Source organism: Procambarus clarkii, chromosome 10 (assembly GCF_040958095.1).
Source record: "Procambarus clarkii isolate CNS0578487 chromosome 10, FALCON_Pclarkii_2.0, whole genome shotgun sequence".
NCBI lineage: Eukaryota > Metazoa > Arthropoda > Malacostraca > Decapoda > Cambaridae > Procambarus > Procambarus clarkii.
Window position 1 is genome coordinate 37,592,968 of NC_091159.1, and position 22,938 is coordinate 37,615,905.

The following is a 22,938-nucleotide window of genomic DNA, read 5'->3' on the forward strand; positions in this document are numbered from 1 at the left end:
GGTGTATATAGTTTATTCAAGTGGGATTTATTTTGTTTGCGTAGTTGAGAAGTAGACCGCTAGGGGGTGATGAGGCGCTCTTACCCTGCATTCTGATTGGTCGGCTGGGGCAGCAAGTGTGGTGTAAAGTGATCCTTATATCATGCTCATGTCAACGGTTCATGTCCACGGTAGGACGTGACCGTGGTATACCGTGGCTGTTGATAATAGTACGAGCGGGCTTCAGTTGGAGTACACCATCTACTTACCATTTTCTTCTTATATTGCGCTTAGTCCTGAGGTTCTAAGTTCGATCCCTAGTGCAGGTGGAAACAAATGGGCAGTTTCGTTCACCCTTATGCTCCTGTCCACCTAGCAATAAATAGGTACCTGGGAGTTAAACAGCTGCTGCGGGCTACTTCCTGGGGGGTGTGTAACAAAAAGGAGGCTTGGTTGAGGACCGGGCCGCGGGGACGTTAAGCCCCGAAATCATCTCAAGATAACCTCAAGATGGCTACGGGTGTGTCTGGAAGTGGTTAGGGTTATGCTGCCAGCGTCCAGACACCATGCAGCTACCAGACAACTCCTGGACAGTTGCCTGGCTGGCAGTTCATACCTACCAGAATGGACCACACACAGTAAGCGCGACCAGTAACGGGAGTAAGAGTCTTTCGCGGTAAGAGTTGTTTTTAATTGTGCGTGAAGTGACCGCTGTGCCAGGTTCTCCCTCACTACACCTGCTCACTTTCCTTTCCGTCCCTGTCATCTGCGTGTCTCGTGTGTGTGTCCGCTCGCCGCGTTAAAAATAACACAGAAGTAAAAAATAAAATAAATAAATAAAAGCACTTAAAATTGCCCGTTATTAGTATCACCTCTCACCATAATATATACAAGTTACTGTGTGAGGTCATCAGGAGCGGCGTCACCAGCACTCACGATAGCCAGCGTCACAGATGACGGACACTATATGCCTCTGACGAGGTCTTCAAGACACCACTAGCCCTTACGCCAGCTGCCGTTATGGAGCAGTCTTCAAATGCTCCCCCTCCTCAGCGCACTCGCTAGTACTCTCATCCCGCAATGTCCACAACGCTCACGTAGCCCCACTAGCTAGCACCTTCCAAGAGTGAAGCCTACAGCGCTCACCTAGCCCCACTGGCTAGTACCTTCAGGTCGACCGAAGTACTCGTCCGCTCTCCTGGCTTCAGTGACTTCCATCGCCTGTCCCTGGTTGGTGGTCACCGTCCAGCCAAGCCGACTAGAAGATGGGAAACTACGATTAATGGGTGGGTCAACTGCTATAGTTCGGCACCTGGATCGTAGATGGCGCCGAGGTCCGTCACAGAAATGGTCAATTCTCTGCTCGTAGACCATTATATTTATTGTGAGGCTAAACCAGTTCTTCAGTCGTGTGTCCGGCTCACTGTCACCAGCCTCTCTGTTCCTCTCGCTATCTTGTACGCTGTTATCATACTCCCGTGGGGGGTTGTCTGTATTTACGGCAGCTGTATTCATTCTGTACTCAGCAGTGTTTCGGGGAGTCGAGCTCAAGCTCCTGGGACCTCTTCGACCGGTGTAGTTGATTACTAGTTCCTTGGGCCTTGTACTGCGGTAATCCGCGTACATGTTGAGGTCTTTCTGGCGTGTCTCCGACTCATTAAGGTGTTCATGGTTGCTGGTTGTGTTGTCTCACATGTTGGCACCCACCGTGTCTGGCACTGTTTAATTGTTTATTTTGTCCCGAGGGGCGAGTTTACTGGGCAGCGGGACTCATCCTGTGAGTGGACACACCGCCATAGCAGCATGTACAACACTCCCCAATAGGAAGAAAACCCGCTGGGTTGTTCATGCTGTCACTTGTACCCAGACACAGCTGGGACTTGCTTAACTGTCTCAAGTAAACAGCTCCTCAAACAAGATTTACATATGTCAACCCTTAAAGTCTTACGTTATCTTGCGGGTGCAAAATGGGGGAATCTGTTAAGAACAGTATCAATATTTGACAAATAGTGTTTTCCTAACGTTTGTGTGAGTGGCGTGTGTGTGTGTACTCACCGACTTGTGCTTGCGGGGGTTCAGCTTCGGCTCTTTGGTAAAAAAAAAAAGATCAAAGTATGTGTGTGTGTGTATGCTCACCTATATGTACTCACCTAGTTGTGCATGCGGGAGTTGAGCTCTGGCTCTTTGGTCCCACCTTTCAACTGTCAATAAACTGATGTACAGGTTCCTGAGCCTACTAGGCTCCATCATATCTACATTTGAAACTGTGTATGGATTCTACATCCACCACATCACTTAATAATCCATTCCGTTTGTTAACTACTCTGACATTTAAAAAGTTATATCTGTGTTTCTACCCGTGTTCGTGTTCCACCCGTGCTAAATAATTTTTCTTTGTATATCCTGTCAATTTTCCTGAGAATCTTCAAGGTGGTAATCATATCTCCCCTAACTCTTCTGTCTTCTAGTGTTGTGAGGTGCATTTCACGCAGCCTTTCTTCGTAACTCATGCCTCTTAGGTCTGGGACTAGTCTAGTGGCATATCTGAACTTTTTTCAAGCTTCGTCTTGTGCTTGACAAGGTACGGGCTCCATGCTGGGGCCGCATACTCCAGGATTGGTCTTACATATGTGGTATACAAGATTCTGAGTGATTCCTTACACAGGTTCCCGAAGGCAGTTCTGATGTTAGCCAGCCTCGCATATGCCGCAGATGTTATTCTTTTGATGTGGGCTTCCGGAGACAGGTTTGGTGTGATATCAACTCCTAGATCTTTCTCTCTGTCTGTTTCATGAAGTACTTCATCTTTTGATTGTTGCCGCCGAAGGCGGCTAGTTTATTGTGCACCCCATACTCATCCTGTGAGCGGTAGCGCAAAAGCATTACAGAGGGCACAAAAGGTCTTTATCAGACCTCATCTTAGATTATTACATAACCAATTTCTTCTATTCTTCACACCTTATAGTTACAATGTCAGCTAGTTACAGAGAAAGTGCTATTACAAGAGCTACATATTTACAGTAAGTCATCATACATTAATGGTAGGTCTTATCGCTAATACATAATAGTTTGACCAATGGGGATATTACAGAGTCATAGGGGAGCTTCTGTTTATTATTAGTCCTCACAATACACTACTTGTTTCTGAATCTCATATGTCGTTCATCTACTGGAAGCGAAATGTGGGTACAGTGCAAGGATTTCAGGTAATTTATCCATGGTAATAAGATAGGTTGCCATATCATACAGAGTGAGCTTAGATTTATCTCTAAATGGCTCAATTTTACTACAATCCAAGATATAGTGTTCGAGTGTGTGTCCCTGTCTGTATCCTGTGTCTGACCTCCCTGTTTTCACTGCCTAGTTTCATTACCTTACATTTATTCGGGATGAACTTTAGTAGCCATTTGCTGGACCATTCATGCAGTATGTGTGTGTGTGTGTGTGTGTGTGTGTGTGTGTGTGTGTGTGTGTGTGTGTGTGTGTGTGTGTGTGTGTGTGTGTGTGTGCAGGAGGCACTTACTGACAGGCTCACCGTCCAGTCAGCTGACCTCAGTGACTCACACTGTCAAGTCCCGCTCTCCAGTCCACCGGAAATAGTTTTAATACTTTCATCTTCTCTTGCTGTATCCGTAATGAAAGGCCATTAAAAGAGTGACTCTGTACGTGGCAGTGAGAGCACTGGCAGTGAGAGCACTGGCAGTGAGAGCACTGATGGTAGTGGGTAGTTACGAGGCGCGTAAGTCCGGCGTCATCGTAGTTACCGTGTACCGTAGACCTCTTAATGTCTCAAAGGATGTCAGCATTAAGGCACCTGGCATAGGGGAGAGAGAGAGACAGGGAGAGAGAGAGAGAGAGAGAGAGAGAGAGAGAGAGAGAGAGAGAGAGAGAGAGAGAGAGAGAGAGAGAGAGAGAGAGAGAGAGAGAGAGAGAGAGAGAGAGAGAGAGAGAGAGACAGAGACAGAGACAGAGAGAGGGAGATACAAACAGAGACACAGACAGAGAGACATCGTGAGTAAGTGAGGAGACGATAAGAACACTGTTACAACTTACTATATTGGTTATTCTAACTGTTAGGTGTTAAACCTTCTCCGTTGTAGCAAGGTGGTGGTGGTGGTGTGGTGGCCGGCGGGGGAGTGAGTGTTGGGTGGCCTGGAGGAGGGAGACAATTGTGAGGCGGAGTGAGTCACCGAGGCAGGCTGGTGAGGAGCAGCAGCAGCAGGCGGCAATTGTGCCTCCCTCAGTGTGCATCCCAGCGCCGGCCCCACCACCTCACCCGCCTACACTGCCTCTACACCCACCCACCCACTCTAGGCAGTGTACTCACCTCCACCCACTCTGGGCAGTGTACTCACCTCCACCCACTCTGGGCAGTGTACTCACCTCCACCCACTCTGGGCAGTGTACTCACCTCCACCCACTCTGGGCAGTGTACTCACCTCCACCCACTCTGGGCAGTGTACTCACCTCCACCCACTGTGGACAGTGTACTCACCTCCACCCACTCTGGGCAGTGTACTCACCTCCACCCACTGTGGGCAGTGGACTCACCTCCACCCACTCTGGGCAGTGGACTCACCTCCACCCACTGTGGACAGTGTACTCACCTCCACCCACTGTGGGCAGTGGACTCACCTCCACCCACTGTGGGCAGTGGACTCACCTCCACCCACTGTGGACAGTGTACTCACCTCCACCCACTCTGGGCAGCGTACTCACCTCCACCCACTGTGGACAGTGTACTCACCTCCACCCACACTATAGTGACGACACTGAGTCAAACTCATAATTAATTGATATGTAAAGTGAACTCTTTGACATATTTAAACTGTATTTTGAAGCGCGTGATTTTTTTTGGTTGGTGTTGAGACTGGACACGAGTATGTGAGGATGTGTACACCGTTAGTGAAGTGCTTGTGTACGACGGTTAGTGAGGACTTTAAACAGGAGACCGTTATAACGCGTGTACAGCGGACTCCCTGTCTTGTGGACACTATGTAGTGTGGACATTGTCTAGTGTGGACACTAGTGTGGACATTGTCCATGCGAACACTAGTGTGGACATTGTCTAGTGTGGACACTAGTGTGGACATTGTCTGGTGTGGACACTCTCAGTATTGTAAAGTGTGTTGAGCGCCCCTTGCTATGGCAGTCATCCACACCTGTCGTAGCACCAGAGACAAACGGACAACTATGACTTCAAATGTGGAGTGTTTCGTCAAGTGGTGAGTTACGAGTAGTGTTGTGTATATGTAGTGAGTACCACTTATCTCTGGTCAGGTCGCTATACACCGGTTTATATCTTGTTCATTTATCATACACGCCATACCCTTCCTGTGGGTGGTAGTGGATCCTATACCCTTCCTGTGGGTGGTAGTGGATCCTATACCCTTCCTGTGGGTGGTAGTGGACCCCATACCCTTCCTGTGGGTGGTAGTGGACCCTGTACCCTTCCTGTGGGTGGTAGTGGATCCTATACCCTTCCTGTGGGTGGTAGTGGACCCCATACCCTTCCTGTGGGTGGTAGTGGATCCTATACCCTTCCTGTGGGTGGTAGTGGATCCTATACCCTTCCTGTGGGTGGTAGTGGATCCTATACCCTTCCTGTGGGTGGTAGTGGACCCCATACCCTTCCTGTGGGTGGTAGTGGATCCTATACCCTTCCTGTGGGTGGTAGTGGATCCCATACCCTTCCTGTGGGTGGTAGTGGATCCTATACCCTTCCTGTGGGTGGTAGTGGATCCTATACCCTTCCTGTGGGTGGTAGTGGATCCTATACCCTTCCTGTGGGTGGTAGTGGATCCTATACCCTTCCTGTGGGTGGTAGTGGATCCTATACCCTTCCTGTGGGTGGTAGTGGATCCTATACCCTTCCTGTGGGTGGTAGTGGATCCTATACCCTTCCTGTGGGTGGTAGTGGATCCTATACCCTTCCTGTGGGTGGTAGTGGATCCTATACCCTTCCTGTGGGTGGTAGTGGATCACATACCCTTCCTGTGGGTGGTAGTGGATCCTATACCCTTCCTGTGGGTGGTAGTGGATCACATACCCTTCCTGTGGGTGGTAGTGGATCCTATACCCTTCCTGTGGGTGGTAGTGGATCACATACCCTTCCTGTGGGTGGTAGTGGAGCCTATACCCTTCCTGTGGGTGGTAGTGGATCACATACCCTTCCTGTGGGTGGTAGTGGATCACATACCCTTCCTGTGGGTGGTAGTGGACCCCATACCCTTCCTGTGGGTGGTAGTGGACCCCATACCTACCCCGTGGGCACATGTTGCGGGGTGAGGTGGTGAAGGCACTTGGTGGGACATTCCCACATTGTAAATACCAAATGTGCAACATTATTAATACACGGAGAGCTGACACACGCACACCTGTGTACAGCACGTACAGGTGTGCTCGCTGATGCACACATGTGCATTTACTCCCGAAGACATCTGTGATGTGTGGTACACACATATAATGTATGTGTTGTAGTGTACACACACGTGTGTACATTGGTATACCTGGGAGACACATGTAAACTGCGGTAAACCTGTCTTAGTGGTATGCAGGAGGGTAGAAATAGCCTAAGCTACTCTATCCCTTTGAGATGTATTTTTTTCTTGTCTCAATAAACATACTTGAACTTGAACTTAGTACTATGCATGTATGCACACGCTGTAAAGTTTATTTGGTAATAAACAAGTTAGGCAAGGTCGAGGCTTGTACGAAAAAGGAACTTATTAAAAATGAACGAAAACACGTTCAGAAAATGAAACATACGTTATGAAATAAGAACAGAGACCAAAAACGCCACGCCCACTAAGCCTAATCTATTCCTAGCCTAACACACGCCTAACTTGTTCCTAGGTTAGGTTAGGCCTAGATTTTCTTACTTTAGGGGTGTGTATTTGTTTCCCAACTCAATAAAACTTACTAGATTTAAGATTCACATTTTTTTCTTGAACTTTGTTCATGTTGAAAAGTGTTTTAGCTATGAAACGGACCTTGCAGTGTACTCACCTAGTTACTCACCTAGTTGTGTTTGCGGGGGTTGAGCTCTGGCTCTTTGGTCCCGCCTCTCAACCGTCAATCAACAGGTGTACAGATTCATGAGCCTATCGGGCTCTGTCATATCTACACTTGAAACTGTGTATGGAGTCAGCCTCCACCACATCACTTCCTAATGCATTCCATTTGTCAACCACTCTGACACTAAAAAAGTTCTTTCTAATATCTCTGTGACTCATTTGGGCACTCAGTTTCCACCTGTGTCCCCTTGTGCGTGTTCCCCTTGTGTTAAATAGACTGTCTTTATCTACCCTATCAATCCCCTTCAGAATCTTGAATGTGGTGATCATGTCCCCCCTAACTCTTCTGTCTTCCAGCGAAGTGAGGTTTAATTCCCGTAGTCTCTCCTCGTAGCTCATACCTCTCAGCTCGGGTACTAGTCTGGTGGCAAACCTTTGAACCTTTTCCAGTTTAGTCTTATCCTTGACTAGATATGGACTCCATGCTGGGGCTGCATACTCCAGGATTGGCCTGACATATGTGGTATACAAAGTTCTGAATGATTCTTTACACAAGTTTCTGAATGCCGTTCGTATGTTGGCCAGCCTGGCATATGCCGCTGATGTTATCCGCTTGATATGTGCTGCAGGAGACAGGTCTGGCGTGATATCAACCCCCAAGTCTTTTTCCTTCTCTGACTCCTGAAGAATTTCCTCTCCCAGATGATACCTTGTATCTGGCCTCCTGCTCCCTACACCTATCTTCATTACATTACATTTGGTTGGGTTAAACTCTAACAACCATTTGTTCGACCATTCCTTCAGCTTGTCTAGGTCTTCTTGAAGCCTCAAACAGTCCTCTTCTGTTTTAATCCTTCTCATAATTTTAGCATCGTCCGCAAACATTGAGAGAAATGAATCGATACCCTCCGGGAGATCATTTACATATATCAGAAACAAGATAGGACCGAGTACAGAGCCCTGTGGGACTCCACTGGTGACTTCACGCCAATCGGAGGTCTCACCCCTCACCGTAACTCTCTGCTTCCTATTGCTTAGATACTCCCTTATCCACTGGAGCACCTTACCAGCTACACCTGCCTGTCTCTCCAGCTTATGTACCAGCCTCTTATGCGGTACTGTGTCAAAGGCTTTCCGACAATCCAAGAAAATGCAGTCCGCCCAGCCCTCTCTTTCTTGCTTAATCTGTGTCACCTGATCGTAGAATTCTATCAAGCCTGTAAGGCAAGATTTACCCTCCCTGAATCCATGTTGGCGATTTGTCACGAAGTCCCTTCTCTCCAGATGTGTTACCAGGTTTTTTCTCACGATCTTCTCCATCACCTTGCATGGTATACAAGTCAAGGACACTGGCCTGTAGTTCAGTGCCTCTTGTCTGTCGCCCTTTTTGTATATTGGGACCACATTCGCCGTCTTCCATATTTCTGGTAGGTCTCCCGTCTCTAGTGACTTACTATACACTATGGAGAGTGGCAGGCAAAGTGCCTCTGCACACTCTTTCAGTACCCATGGTGAGATCCCATCTGGACCAACAGCCTTTCTAACATCCAGATCCAGCAGGTGTCTCTTGACCTCCTCTCTCGTAATTTCGAACTCCTCCAAGGCCGCCTGGTTTACCTCCCTTTCTCCTAGCAGTGACCTCACCCTGTTCTATTGTGAAGACCTCCTGGAACCTCTTGTTAAGTTCCTCACACACCTCTCTGTCATTCTCTGTATACCTGTCCTCGCCTGTTCTAAGTTTCAATACCTGTTCTTTCACTGTTGTTTTCCTTCTGATGTGACTGTGGAGTAGCTTTGGTTCGGTCTTGGCTTTGTTTGCTATATCATTTTCAAAATTTTTCTCTGCTTCTCTTCTCACCCTGACGTACTCATTCCTGGTTCTCTGGTATCTCTCTCTGCTTTCTGGTGTTCTGTTATTCCGGAAGTTCCTCCACGCCTTTTTGTTCAGTTTCTTCGCTTCCATACATGCCCTATTATACCATGGATTCTTCTGTTGCTTCTCGGATTTTTCTCTTTGGGCCGGGATGAACCTGTTTACTGCCTCCTGACACTTTTGGGTAACATAGTCCATCATACCCTGTACAGACTTATCTCTGAGGTCTGTGTCCCAAGGTATTTCACTTAGGAAACTTCTCATCTGTTCATAATTCCCCTTTCGGTATGCCAGCCTTTTGATTCCTAGTTCTTTTTGGGGGGAGATAAGTCCTAGCTCTACCAGGTACTCAAAGTTCAATACACTGTGATCACTCATTCCCAAGGGCGCTTCCATCTTAACTTCCCTTATATCCCATTCATTTAGGGTAAATATCAAATCAAGCATTGCTGGTTCATCTTCTCTCATTCTTGTTGGTTCTTTGGTGTGCTGGCTTAGAAAGTTTCTTGTTGCCACGTCCAGCAGCTTAGCTCTCCATGTTTCTGGTCCTCCATGCGGGTCTCTGTTCTTCCAATCTATCTTCCCATGGTTGAAGTCTCCCATAATTAGTAGTCCAGATCCATTCCTGCTAGCAACAGAAGCTGCTCTTTCTATTATGTTAATGGTGGCCATGTTGTTTCTATCATATTCCTGTCTAGGTCTTCTGTCATTTGGTGGTGGATTATATATGACTGCGACTATAATTTTTTTCCCTCCATTTGTTACAGTACCTGCTATGTAGTCACTGAAACCTTCGCAGCCCTGAATATCCATCTCCTCAAAATCCCAGCCTTGTCTTACCAGCAGAGCTACACCACCCCCACCTCTTCCTTCCCTCTCTTTCCTCATAACATAATAGTCCTGTGGGAACACTGCATTTGTTATCGTTTTCGTGTGTGTGTGTGTGTGTGTGTGTGTGTGTGTGTGTGTGTGTGTGTGTGTGTGTGTGTGTGTGTGTGTGTGTATATATATATATATATATATATATATATACATACATACATACATACATACATACATACATACATACATACAGCAGAACTGTTAGACTAGATTGAGGGGGAAGAGAGGTGGGACAGGTGTGTATAATGTTCCTTCCTTCGTGATAAACCTCGACTGGTCCAAAGCATTTGATTGTGTGGATGTTCAGTTTGTATTAGAAATATTGGATTGGGCAGGTGTATCTTGAGATGATTTCGGGGGCTTAGCGTCCCCGCGGCCCGGTCCTCGACCAGGCCTCCTCCTCCACCAGGTGTGGCACAATAATTTATTGATTGGATCCGTATACTTTATAAACATTGTCGGAGTATCCATCAACCCGTCCTGTTATCAGTTACGTCGCTTAAAGTTCGTATACGCATTCAGGCAAAAAAATTCGACGTAATTCAAAATGAAATCGGCTCACGAAAAGTGACGTACTGCCCCGTTTTCTATTTTGGGTCCTCTGGCTAATCTGTGAGGAAACGTTTAATTAACGGTTTAAATGACGTTTTGAAACCTTAGGAAAACTTCCTGCTCTCCTAACCTACCAGAGGACCCTTAACTTACTGTTTTGGAAAACAAATTAACAAATTGAATTGGAAAATAAATTCCCATTTTGAGTGACGTGGATATTTGGCCGTAGTGCATACGAGCGAAAAGCGACGTAATTTGTGAGAGGTCGGGTGGGAGGGAGTAAACCCTTTTTCAATTGAACGGTCTGTTCGTCAGTGATGTCCCCTTTCAATGGGGACATCCCTGACGTTATCTTTCAATTTTGTTATCTTTCAAGGCCCACTATACCTTGCAATAAAAAGCAATGACTGTTGTTCCACCTTGTCTTCCCAATGCTATGACACTTCCTGTTGTTGGATATGCAGGAGATACCGCTATTTTTGTGTCGACGGAAGACACAAAAAATGTTGTTCAGGATGAATGTTAGACACCAAATGTTGGTGAATGTTCACCGAATGTTGGTGAATGTTCACCGAATGTTGGTGAATGTTCACCGAATGTTGGTGAATGTTCACCGAATGGTGAATGTTCAGGATGAGTTAGACACCGTTGAGAGGTCAACAAGGGCTGTTCTTGTTGCAGGTAACAAGAACAAAACGTGTATGAGGGCTTGGAAGTTAGTGTAATAAAGTTACGTGGACAGGTTCATGGTTCATGGTAGTCAAGTGTTACAAGGCTCTCGGGGTTTGTTGGTGTCAAACACGTGGAACACCGTTGGTTAGGACTTAGCAAGTACTGTGTAGAATAATAGTAGCTACGAACATGTTATCAAATAGGAAGTTAATTGTGGTTCAGAAGGCTGTAATAATCACTTGTAGAATTTTGTCTAAATTGTGGTATTTGTCTCACAGTTTTCCAATTGATAAGAAAATTGCTATGGAGATTGAAAATAATATTTTTAGATATATAGTATGGTAGGTACTAACCAATTAACCGGATTACAGTATATATATATATATATATATATATATATATATATATATATATATATATATATATATATATATATATATATATATATATAAAAGTAAGAAAGACGGTGGGATAGGGAGACTGAATGTGTACCATAAGTCATTGGCTATCTTATGTGTTACCTTTAGAAAGGAAATAATGCAAAGGAATAATATAAATGCGTTAGGACATTGCTTTTGTAAAATATGTGTTAGCCACTTGATAAATATGCCAGAGTATACTGACCTTGCCTTTATTTCACCACACTTTTATTCTTGTGCAATTAATGTTCTCAGACGGATTTGTAATGTTGAAGGTATTTTAATGATGAACAGTAAACACGTGTATGTATGTTCTGGTCCCACATACAGCACAGCTCCTAGAGTAGAGGAGACATGTCCACGATATACCTGGCCAGTAATATGGACAGACCTTCATGTTAAATGTATTGTTCCCAAACAACGTGAACTATTGTGTCGTTATATTCATGAGACCTTCCTAATGACTGGTTGTTGATGTTGGGCATTAAGGACAACAATTGGTGTGACCAATATACTGAAAGTGTCAATAATATGTTGTATTTCTGTAAGCAGGAAGTTGTTCTTGTAAACTGGATTAAAGACACTTGATGTATTGTGTGGACCAAGCATTAGAGTGGAGTTAATGAGGGTTTTAATGTTTCATATTGACTTAAAATGCAGGAAAATTAAGAATACAATAATTATGATAATTTATGATTACATTTTTATGAGTGGATAGGAGGGTTACTGTGTGTGGATAGGCAGGCAAGCAGGAGGGTTACTGTGTGTGGATAGGCAGGCAGGCAGGAGGGTTACTGTGTGTGGATAGGCAGGCAGGCAGGAGGGTTACTGTGTGTGGATAGGCAGGCAGGCAGGAGGGTTACTGTGTGTGGATAGGCAGGCAGGCAGGAGGGTTACTGTGTGTGGATAGGCAGGCAGGCAGGAGGGTTACTGTGTGTGGATAGGCAGGCAGGGGGGTTACTGTGTGTGGATAGGCAGGCAGGCAGGAGGGTTACTGTGTGTGGATAGGCAGGCAGACAGGAGGGTTACTGTGTGTGGATAGGCAGGCAGGCAGGAGGGTTACTGTGTGTGGATAGGCAGGCAGGCAGGAGGGTTACTGTGTGTGGATAGGCAGGCAGGCAGGAGGGTTACTGTGTGTGGATAGGCAGGCAGGCAGGAGGGTTACTGTGTGTGGATAGGCAGGCAGGCAGGAGGGTTACTGTGTGTGGATAGGCAGGCAGGCAGGAGGGTTACTGTGTGTGGATAGGCAGGCAGGCAGGAGGGTTACTGTGTGTGGATAGGCAGGCAGGCAGGAGGGTTACTGTGTGTGGATAGGCAGGCAGGCAGGAGGGTTACTGTGTGTGGATAGGCAGGCAGGCAGGAGGGTTACTGTGTGTGGATAGGCAGGCAGACAGGCAAGTCGGTAAACAATATATTGAAGTTCTTGCAAGGCAGGATTGACATTTGGGGTTTAAGGCGCATGCTCTGTTATGGAATTTGTCTAACTTCATAATTTCTTAGATATTTCTTTGTTGTTAAGAGTTGCAGTAGCCTTTGTGTCCTCCCACCACTACGTTCATTGTGAAGGGTGAGGCAGTATGAGGACAGTGTGAGGATCGTATGAGGTCAGTGTGAAGGGCAGTGTGAGAGTACTACTTTCTTTAGATCACTTTCTTCTCAGCTGGTGCTTCTTAATTACACCTCGTCTACTCACTTTCTCCGCTTAATTGGTTCTGCTTCACGTGTAGCTCTTTGATCCCCCCCCCCCCCGCACCTCACCCTCCTCCAGGTAACACGTGCCAGCACCACCTGCAGGACGGACCTGCCGTGCGGTGAGGGACCACTTCTCACCACTTCCTCTACTCCCGCAGGGTACGCATGCGTCAGCGTTCGAAACGTTGGCGTCCTCGCAACTGGCGGCGGTCGTGGAGTCAGGGCGTGAGGGACGTGGCCGCCCACACTCACGCCCACACCATCGGCCACACTCACGGCTCCACCACGGCCGCCCGAGACGAGATCGAGTACTGCTGGCGAGAAGGTGAGTACACAAGTCCTCTTGCACCTCCTGGGCCTCACAACCTCATTTTGCAGACCCATTACCACCGTTCCCGCCATAATGCCACAGTGGGTAAACTACGCTCATTTGTTGATTAAAATAATACTATGAAAGAGAGTGAAGTGTTCGTTGTCGCGCCTGACGATAACTGTCTGACGCTGTCAGAACACAACTTCCATGTACAGGTTCTGATCCGCTTGATCTACTCCTTCAGAATCATTGTTTTAACGAAAATGGATCAGTTTTCATTGTCAAACTGTAATGCGTTTGAGTGTAGCCCCTGGGGATGTGTGGTGGTGGGTAGTGTAGCCCCTGGGGATGTGTGGTGGTGGGTAGTGTAGCCTCTGGGGATGTGTGGTGGTGGGTAGTGTATCCCCCTGGGGATGTGTGGTGGTGGGTTGTGTAGCCCCTGGGGATGTGTGGTGGTGGGTTGTGTAGCCCCCTGGGGATGTGTGGTGGTGGGTTGTGTAGCCCCCTGGGGATGTGTGGTGGTGGGTTGTGTAGTCCCCTGGGGATGTGTGGTGGTGGGTAGTGTGGGGGAGTGGGCCGGGGGCGGCGGCCCCAGGCCCACTCTCACTCCAGGGAAAGCTGAACACAACAGCCACGCTTCTTAAATAAAATAAAATTAACTTTAATGTTAAAACTTTCTTTTCGGCTGGCTGGTCATATTAACTTACAAGTTCATGGTTCTTGACTCAGTGTTGTGCTCGAGTGCTCACCTCCCCGTGAGCGCTGGTGGCACTCTGGTGCTTCACATGGTAACTGGTAAATGATATAACTCTAGTCGAGTGATGACTTAATAAGTACTGGCAGTACTCATGATCTTAACAAAACATACTCTATTGGTCACTAGTCAAGTGCATTGAGACCATTTTAAATTTAGGAAGCGTGGTTAGTTATGCTTCAGTGCTAATACAATAATATATATATCTTGTGTAGGCTGTTAAGTATGATCGTGCCGGAACAACGGCGTGTTAATATATAAGTGAGAAGGTAAGTGTAGAGGCCAGACACACACACCATGCAGGTGAGTCACTTGGACTGGAGTATCCCGGCCACTTCACAAGACTGCAGGTGAGTCAATTTGACTGGAGTATAGAGACCGCTTCACCAGACTGGAGTATAGAGACCGCTTCACCAGACTGGAGTATAGAGACCGCTTCACCAGACTGGAGTATAGAGACCGCTTCACCAGACTGGAGTATAGAGACCGCTTCACCAGACTGGAGTATAGAGACCGCTTCACCAGACTGGAGTATAGAGACCGCTTCACCAGACTGGAGTATAGAGACCGCTTCACCAGACTGGAGTATAGAGACCGCTTCACCAGACTGGAGTATAGAGACCGCTTCACCAGACTGGAGTATAGAGACCGCTTCACCAGACTGGAGTATAGAGACCGCTTCACCAGACTGGAGTATAGAGACCGCTTCACCAGACTGGAGTATAGAGACCGCTTCACCAGACTGGAGTATAGAGACCGCTTCACCAGACTGGAGTATAGAGACCGCTTCACCAGACTGGAGTGTAGACATTTCACAGTGGTAAAAATACATGTTGCCACTAGCATGAAGACCGCTGGTCCTCAAGTTACAGCGTGTACCGTCGGGGGGGACACACACACAGGTGCAGCAGCGCTGTCAAGCTACGCAAGGGAACAAGCACGGTAACGTCTTGAATGGAGCCGTGGGAAGGAGAGCTCTTGGCCCTTGAGACAAGTCAGAAGCTCCTGGGCTCTGTAAACTAGTTAAAAGTGTAACAAGTGAAATGTTTGTATTGAATATAGTTTCTCAAGTTTTTATTAGTACTGAATTCCTGCACATGAGACTATCATGCTCTGGTAAAAGCCTGTGTGGACTGGTTAGGAGAGTAAAGAGACGTGAGAGGTCAACAGTTTAGTGTATTTCTGTGGTGCACTCTGCCAGTCACAGCCCAGAGCTTACTAGTTCAGTCCTCGCGTTACGACAGTGTAGCATTTTGCAACGTTTCTATTCACCTGATGCTTCACCTAACAGTAAATAGGTACCCCTGGGAGTTAGGCGTGTTGCGAGAGGCATCCTGGGAAAAAGTTAGTAGATGGTCTTGGGGGGGGGGGTTATCTACTGTCTACGACTCCGGGGAAGCAGAAGTGTCAGGAGTGCTTGGGGGGACTTTGCCATGTTCCGTGTCTTCAGATGTGTTATTTGCCTTTTTTGTTTGAAAAGAACTTTTCAATATTATTTTCTATACATATGCGTAACATCAAATGAATACCTTATATATTGAATTGTGTGACGTTCTTGTCTAGCAAATTTCTGACGAAGTTTACCATAGGGAGCAGAAGTTACGATGCCTATCATAGAAAACGGATGGGAAGCCGTGTGCGGAGGGTAACTCTCGTACTTCCACCTTGTTATATAATGGATACTAGAGTAAATGTGTCGGATTGGCTCACATGATTTACCCTCATTTGTAGCACTCTGGTGATTAGCTTTTGGATTATCATAATAATAACATAGACATAACCTGTGCTGTTATTTAGTTGTGTTGACTAGTCCTTTAAGGGAACAAGCATCATGGACACATGATGCTACCAACCTTGCGTACTCGTGCATAGTGTCGAGTCTTGTACACCATACCCACCCGTAATGTCATGACGGGGTGACTGACTAGCTCCCGTACCTTGTAATCTTATCAGAGCATCACCAGGGTGACAGAGGTACTGACTACAGCATCACCAGGGTGACAGAGGTACTGACTGCAGCATCACCAGGGTGACAGAGGTAGTGACTGCAGCATCACCAGGGTGACAGAGGTACTGACTGCAGCATCACCAGGGTGACAGAGGTACTGACTGCAGCATCACCAGAGTGACAGAGGTACTGACTGCAGCATCACCAGGGTGACAGAGGTACTGACTGCAGCATCACCAGGGTGACAGAGGTACTGACTGCAGCATCACCAGGGTGACAGAGGTACTGACTGCAGTATCACCAGGGTGACAGAGGTACTGACTGCAGCATCACCAGGGTGACAGAGATACTGACTGCAGCATCACCAGGGTGACAGAGGTACTGACTGCAGCATCACCAGGGTGACAGAGATACTGACTGCAGCATCACCAGGGTGACAGAGATACTGACTGCAGCATCACCAGGGTGACAGAGATACTGACTGCAGCATCACCAGGGTGACAGAGATACTGACTGCAGCATCACCAGGGTGACAGAGGTACTAACTGCAGCATCACCAGGGTGACAGAGGTACTAACTGCAGCATCACCAGGGTGACAGAGATACTGACTGCAGCATCACCAGGGTGACAGAGGTACTAACTGCAGCATCACCAGGGTGACAGAGATACTGACTGCAGCATCACCAGGGTGACAGAGATACTGACTGCAGCATCACCAGGGTGACAGAGATACTGACTGCAGCATCACCAGGGTGACAGAGATACTGACTGCAGCATCACCAGGGTGACAGAGATACTGACTGCAGCATCACCAGGGTGACAGAGGTAGTGACTGCAGCATCACCAGGGTGACAGAGATACTGACTGCAGCATCACCAGGGTGACAGAGATACTGACTGCAGCATCACCAGGGTGACAGAGATACTGACTGCAGCATCACCAGGGTGACAGAGATACTGACTGCAGCATCACCAGGGTGACAGAGGTACTGACTGCAGCATCACCAGCGTGACAGAGATACTGACTGCAGCATCACCAGGGTGACAGAGGTACTGACTGCAGCATCACCAGGGTGACAGAGGTACTGACTGCAGCATCACCAGGGTGACAGAGGTACTGACTGCAGCATCACCAGGGTGACAGAGATACTGACTGCAGCATCACCAGGGTGACGGAGGTACTGACTGCAGCATCACCAGGGTGACAGAGGTACTGACTGCAGCATCACCAGGGTGACAGAGGTACTGACTGCAGCATCACCAGGGTGACAGAGGTACTGACTGCAGCATCACCAGGGTGACAGAGGTACTGACTGCAGCATCACCAGGGTGACAGAGGTACTGACTGCAGCATCACCAGGGTGACAGAGGTACTGACTGCAGCATCACCAGGGTGACAGAGGTACTGACTGCAGCATCACCAGGGTGACAGAGATACTGACTGCAGCATCACCAGGGTGACAGAGGTACTGACTGCAGCATCACCAGGGTGACAGAGATACTGACTGCAGTATCACCAGGGTGACAGAGGTACTGACTGCAGCATCACCAGGGTGACAGAGATACTGACTGCAGCATCACCAGGGTGACAGAGGTACTGACTGCAGCATCACCAGGGTGACAGAGGTACTGACTGCAGCATCACCAGGGTGACAGAGATACTGACTGCAGCATCACCAGGGTGACAGAGATACTGACTGCAGCATCACCAGGGTGACAGAGGTACTGACTGCAGCATCACCAGGGTGACAGAGATACTGACTGCAGTATCACCAGGGTGACAGAGGTACTGACTGCAGCATCACCAGGGTGACAGAGATACTGACTGCAGCATCACCAGGGTGACAGAGATACTGACTGCAGCATCACCAGGGTGACAGAGGTACTGACTGCAGCATCACCAGGGTGACAGAGATACTGACTGCAGTATCACCAGGGTGACAGAGGTACTGACTGCAGCATCACCAGGGTGACAGAGGTACTGACTGCAGCATCACCAGGGTGACAGAGGTACTAACTGCAGCATCACCAGGGTGACAGAGATACTGACTGCAGTATCACCAGGATGACAGAGATACTGACTGCAGCATCACCAGGGTGACAGAGGTACTGACTGCAGCATCACCAGTCATCGACAACGCTGATGTACACACTGACAATGAAAGGACCAAAAACGAGAAGGCATAATCTATATCAATACAAATGGAAATGTTCGTTTGTTCTAATTCGCTAATCTCCGAAAGTTCTTCGCCGATTGCTTTAAAATTTTGACACAACGTTCCATTCGCATCCGAGCGGGTTTTTATATACATACTGTATAGATGTCACGTCTGTGGCGGGAAAAAACATTCTTGGTTGAAAAAAACTGTATTTTTCGTGTGTTTTTCATGTGAGGGAAATCTTCGAAACCTCTTTACCGATTGCTTTGAAATTTTGAGACTAAGTTACATTTAAATAGGCGCGTGTTTTTATGTACCTCCTATATACATGCCTCACCTGTGACAGGAAAAACATTTTTTTTAAACAGCGTCATCTGTTGCATGTAAGAGCAACACACGATATACTAAATATGTTACGGTTTCATTTCAATATTCCCGATTGCATTGATAAATTGAATATTCATAGATTTCGATTTTTTTCATTGTAATTTAATTATTTTGTGTGACATTGCATTGGAATTGAGCTGTGTTGTTTACTATACCGTTAATTTCGTGAATATAGTTAATTATTATATTTTTTCATTGTTTTTTCAGTTCTTTTTTTTTTAACTGTCCATCTTATTTTTCAGTGATAAGAACATCAGATCATTTGATGTTCCCAATTTTCTGATGGGAACATCAGATCATTTGGGAATGCATCAGACGAGGGAGTGGGGAATGGTGAGGAGGACGAGGGGAAGGGGGAGTGGGGAATGATTGGGAGGGGGACGGGGAAATCGTTGGGAGGACGAGGGGAACGGGGAGGGGGGAATGGTGGGTAGGACAGGGGAACAGGGGAAGGTTGCTCCAAATGAACAACCAATCATTTGGAACAATGCGGGGGTTTGAACCAGCGTTTTAGTAACTTCCAGACACTTGCCTTAATGTTAACCCACTCGGCCACGATAGTCAAACCAAAGATGAAAGGCGGGACAGGGGAGCTGAAGCTCAGCTCTCAAACCTACAGCTAAGTGAATATACATACATACACGTGCACACACGCACATGTAACCCAGGAAACACAATTTATGGGAAAAGTTAAGGTGCCATAAGTGTGTGGGGAAGGCTCCCAGACTCCTGTACTCTCGTAGCGCGTCTATCAAGCGCGCCAGACAGGTTGTTTAGTAAAAACAAGGCCGTCTTTACTAGGAAACATGATCCATAGCTTATCGAAGGAGCCCTTGGAATTCATTCATCTTTATCCGGGCCAACTGGCCAGCAGTGAAGACATTACCTTAGCAGTTTTGTGGAGTGTTTCCCAACAGAGAGAGAGTTTGCCCCCCAGCTGTGAGATCTCACGTTGTGGGCTTCCTATCGGGTCTTCCTACATGCCGGCAGCAGCGTGTCCAGACCTCCTCACTATCATCCACCCAAGACACGTGGAAGGAAGTGAAGGTGATGATGGTGATGATGAAGGGCGTGATGGCTAGTGGGCGTTTGACACGTCCGAGTCAGTGATGTCATCAAGGGAAGTGTTTCCAGTACAGTGGTAATTCCAGCAATTGTCTGGACGTGTGTTACAAGTACCTTGATGTGAGAACAGTAAGCAGGTGGTATGGAGGTAAACACAGGGCTCCGCCTTACCTGAACACTACTTTTGCTGTAGTGTAATACAAGGTGGTGCGACTTAAGGCAGACACAAGTCTTAGATACTAAAACTTTCTTATGAGGAAGCTCAAGGCCTGTTACCTGTAGTGACCAATTTCCTGTTCCAGCATCTCAGTGTTGCAGTGTGGAGGGGAAGTTCCTGATGCCTCGACACACGCCATACTGTTAAGGGCTTAGGGGAAGTTTTGTGAAGAAATTATTAGCTATGGTGTAGTGTGGGCAGTATGGTGTGTAGGTCCACATATTTATGCCTGCAGTTTTTTCGGGTCGATTGTTCAACATAAAGATAGTTTAATTAACAGTTCTCCTGTGCTGCTCCCAGGGGTTATAGGGGGAGGGGAGGTATGGGGCAACATGGGAGGTTGAAGTGTGTTGAACACCGCTCAGTCTCCCATGTTAGTGACTCATGTTACTTATTGAATGCCTGACAATAATACCTATGAATCTTACCGAATACGAAGCGCATCTCGAGTCATCGATGCGAGGCATTCAGTGTAAATCCCAACATTCTAGAGTACATGAACTTGGCCCCGTACCGGGTACCTGCTTGATGGGGTTCTGGAAGTTCTTCTACTCCCCAAGCCCGGCCCGAGGCCAAGCTTGACTTGTGAGAGCTTGGTCCACCATTCTGTTGCTTGGAGCTGCCCGCAGGCCCACATACCTACCACAGCCTGGTTGGTCCGGCACTTTTTTTTTTTTTAGAAAACTATCTAGTTATTTCTTGAAGATGTCCACGGTTGTCCCGGCAATATTTCTTAGTCACTGGGAGGACATTGAAAAACTGCGGACCTCTGATGTTTATACAGTGTTCTCTGATTGTGCCTATGGCACCCCTGCTCTTCACTGGTTCTAATCTGCATTTTCTTCCACATCGTTCACTCCAGTATGTTGTTATTTTACTGTGTAGATTTGGGACTTGGCCCTCCAGTATCTTCCACGTGTATATTTGGTAGCTCTCTCGTCTCCTTTCTAGTGAGTACATTTGGAGAGCTTTGAGACGATCCCAATAATTTAGGTGCTTTATCGCGTCTATGCGTGCCGTATATGTTCTCTGTATTCCCTCTATTTCAGCAATGTCTCCTGCTGTGAAGGGGGAAGTGAGTACTGAGCAGTACTCGAGACGGGACAACACAAGTGACTTGATACAGTGTTGTCTGAAGTCTTGCACTCATCGCCACACTTGTCTCCTAAGTTTTATTAAATACTTGAGACTATATGGAAAATTGAGCCTCATGAAGAATGTGAGTTTGGAGATGAGGGAGGGAGGAAGCAGTTAGGGTGTGAGGAGAGCGTAGCGGCGGCCAGGCGGCGGTGGCGGCGGCCAGGCGGCGGTGGCGGCGGCCAGGCGGCGGTGGCGGCCAGACGACGGTGGCGGCCAGACGACGGTGGCGGCCAGACGACGGTGGCGGGGATATAGAAAGTAGAAGGTGAGGGCCGGTGGCTGGCCTGCCAGTGACCCCGAGCACTTTCTTTCCTTCCTTTCTCTGTTCATTCATCCACCTGGACCCCCCCCCAGCCCTCGCTGTACACCTGGTCTGTGTATGTTGGCAACTGGCGGCCCCTCCTGCCATGCCACTAGTGCCCACGGGAGGGGCATGGGGTCCACTAGTGCCCACGAGAGGGGCATGGGGTCCACTAGTGCCCACGGGAGGGGCATGGGGTCCACTAGTGCCCACGGGAGGGGCATGGGGTCCATTAGTGCCCACTGAAGGGGCATGGGGTCAACTAGTGCCCACAGGAGGGGCATGGGGTTCACTAGTGCCCACGGAAGGGGCATGGGGTCAACTAGTGCCCACAGGAGGGGCATGGGGTCCACTAGTGCCCACAGGAGGGGCATGGGGTCCACTAGTGCCCACGGGAGGGGCATGGGGTCCACTAGTGCCCACGGAAGGGGCATGGGGTCCACTAGTGCCCACGGGAGGGGCATGGGGTCCACTAGTGCCCACAGGAGGGGCATGGGGTCCACTAGTGCCCACAGGAGGGGCATGGGGTCCACTAGTGCCCACAGGAGGAGCATGGGGTCCACTAGTGCCCACGGGAGGGGCATGGGGTCCACTAGTGCCCACGGGAGGGGCATGGGGTCCACTAGTGCCCACAGGAGGGGCATGGGGTCCACTAGTGCCCACGGGAGGGGCATGGGGTCAACTAGTGCCCACGGGAGGGGCATGGGGTCCACTAGTGCCCACAGGAGGGGCATGGGGTCAACTAGTGCCCACGGGAGGGGCATGGGGGTCAACTAGTGCCCACGGGAGGGGCATGGGGTCCACTAGTGCCCACAGGAGGGGCATGGGGTCCACTAGTGCCCACAGGAGGGGCATGGGGTCCACTAGTGCCCACAGGAGGGGCATGGGGTCCACTAGTGCCCACAGGAGGGGCATGGGGTCCACTAGTGCCCACGGGAGGGGCATGGGGTCCACTAGTGCCCACGGGAGGGGCATGGGGTCCACTAGTGCCCACAGGAGGGGCATGGGGTCCACTAGTGCCCACGGGAGGGGCATGGGGTCAACTAGTGCCCACGGGAGGGGCATGGGGTCCACTAGTGCCCACAGGAGGGGCATGAGGTCAACTAGTGCCCACGGGAGGGGCATGGGGTCAACTAGTGCCCACGGGAGGGGCATGGGGTCCACTAGTGCCCACAGGAGGGGCATGGGGTCAACTAGTGCCCACAGGAGGGGCATGGGGTCAACTAGTGCCCACGGGAGGGGCATGGGGTCAACTAGTGCCCACGGGAGGGGCATGGGGTCCACTAGTGCCCACAGGAGGGGCATGGGGTCAACTAGTGCCCACGGGAGGGGCATGGGGTCCACTAGTGCCCACAGGAGGGGCATGGGGTCCACTAGTGCCCACGGGAGGGGCATGGGGTCAACTAGTGCCCACGGGAGGGGCATGGGGTCAACTAGTGCCCACAGGAGGGGCATGGGGTCCACTAGTGCCCACGGGAGGGGCATGGGGTCAACTAGTGCCCACGGGAGGGGCATGGGGTCCACTAGTGCCCATGGGAGAGACATGGGGTCCACTAGTGCCCACAGGAG

General features: G+C 48.7%; 1 protein-coding gene across 3 annotated transcripts in view; it reads left to right on the forward strand.

Moving 5' to 3' along the window:
• The window catches only part of Exn (Ephexin), a 371,388-nt gene that overhangs the window by 224,493 nt on the left and 123,957 nt on the right, over positions 1-22,938 (forward strand). For all 3 annotated transcript variants that reach the window (XM_069321871.1, XM_069321870.1, XM_045725751.2), the window contains one exon: positions 13,244-13,410. In XM_069321871.1, coding sequence (XP_069177972.1) covers positions 13,244-13,410 — 167 coding nt within the window. The remainder of the gene's footprint in view (positions 1-13,243; positions 13,411-22,938) is intronic.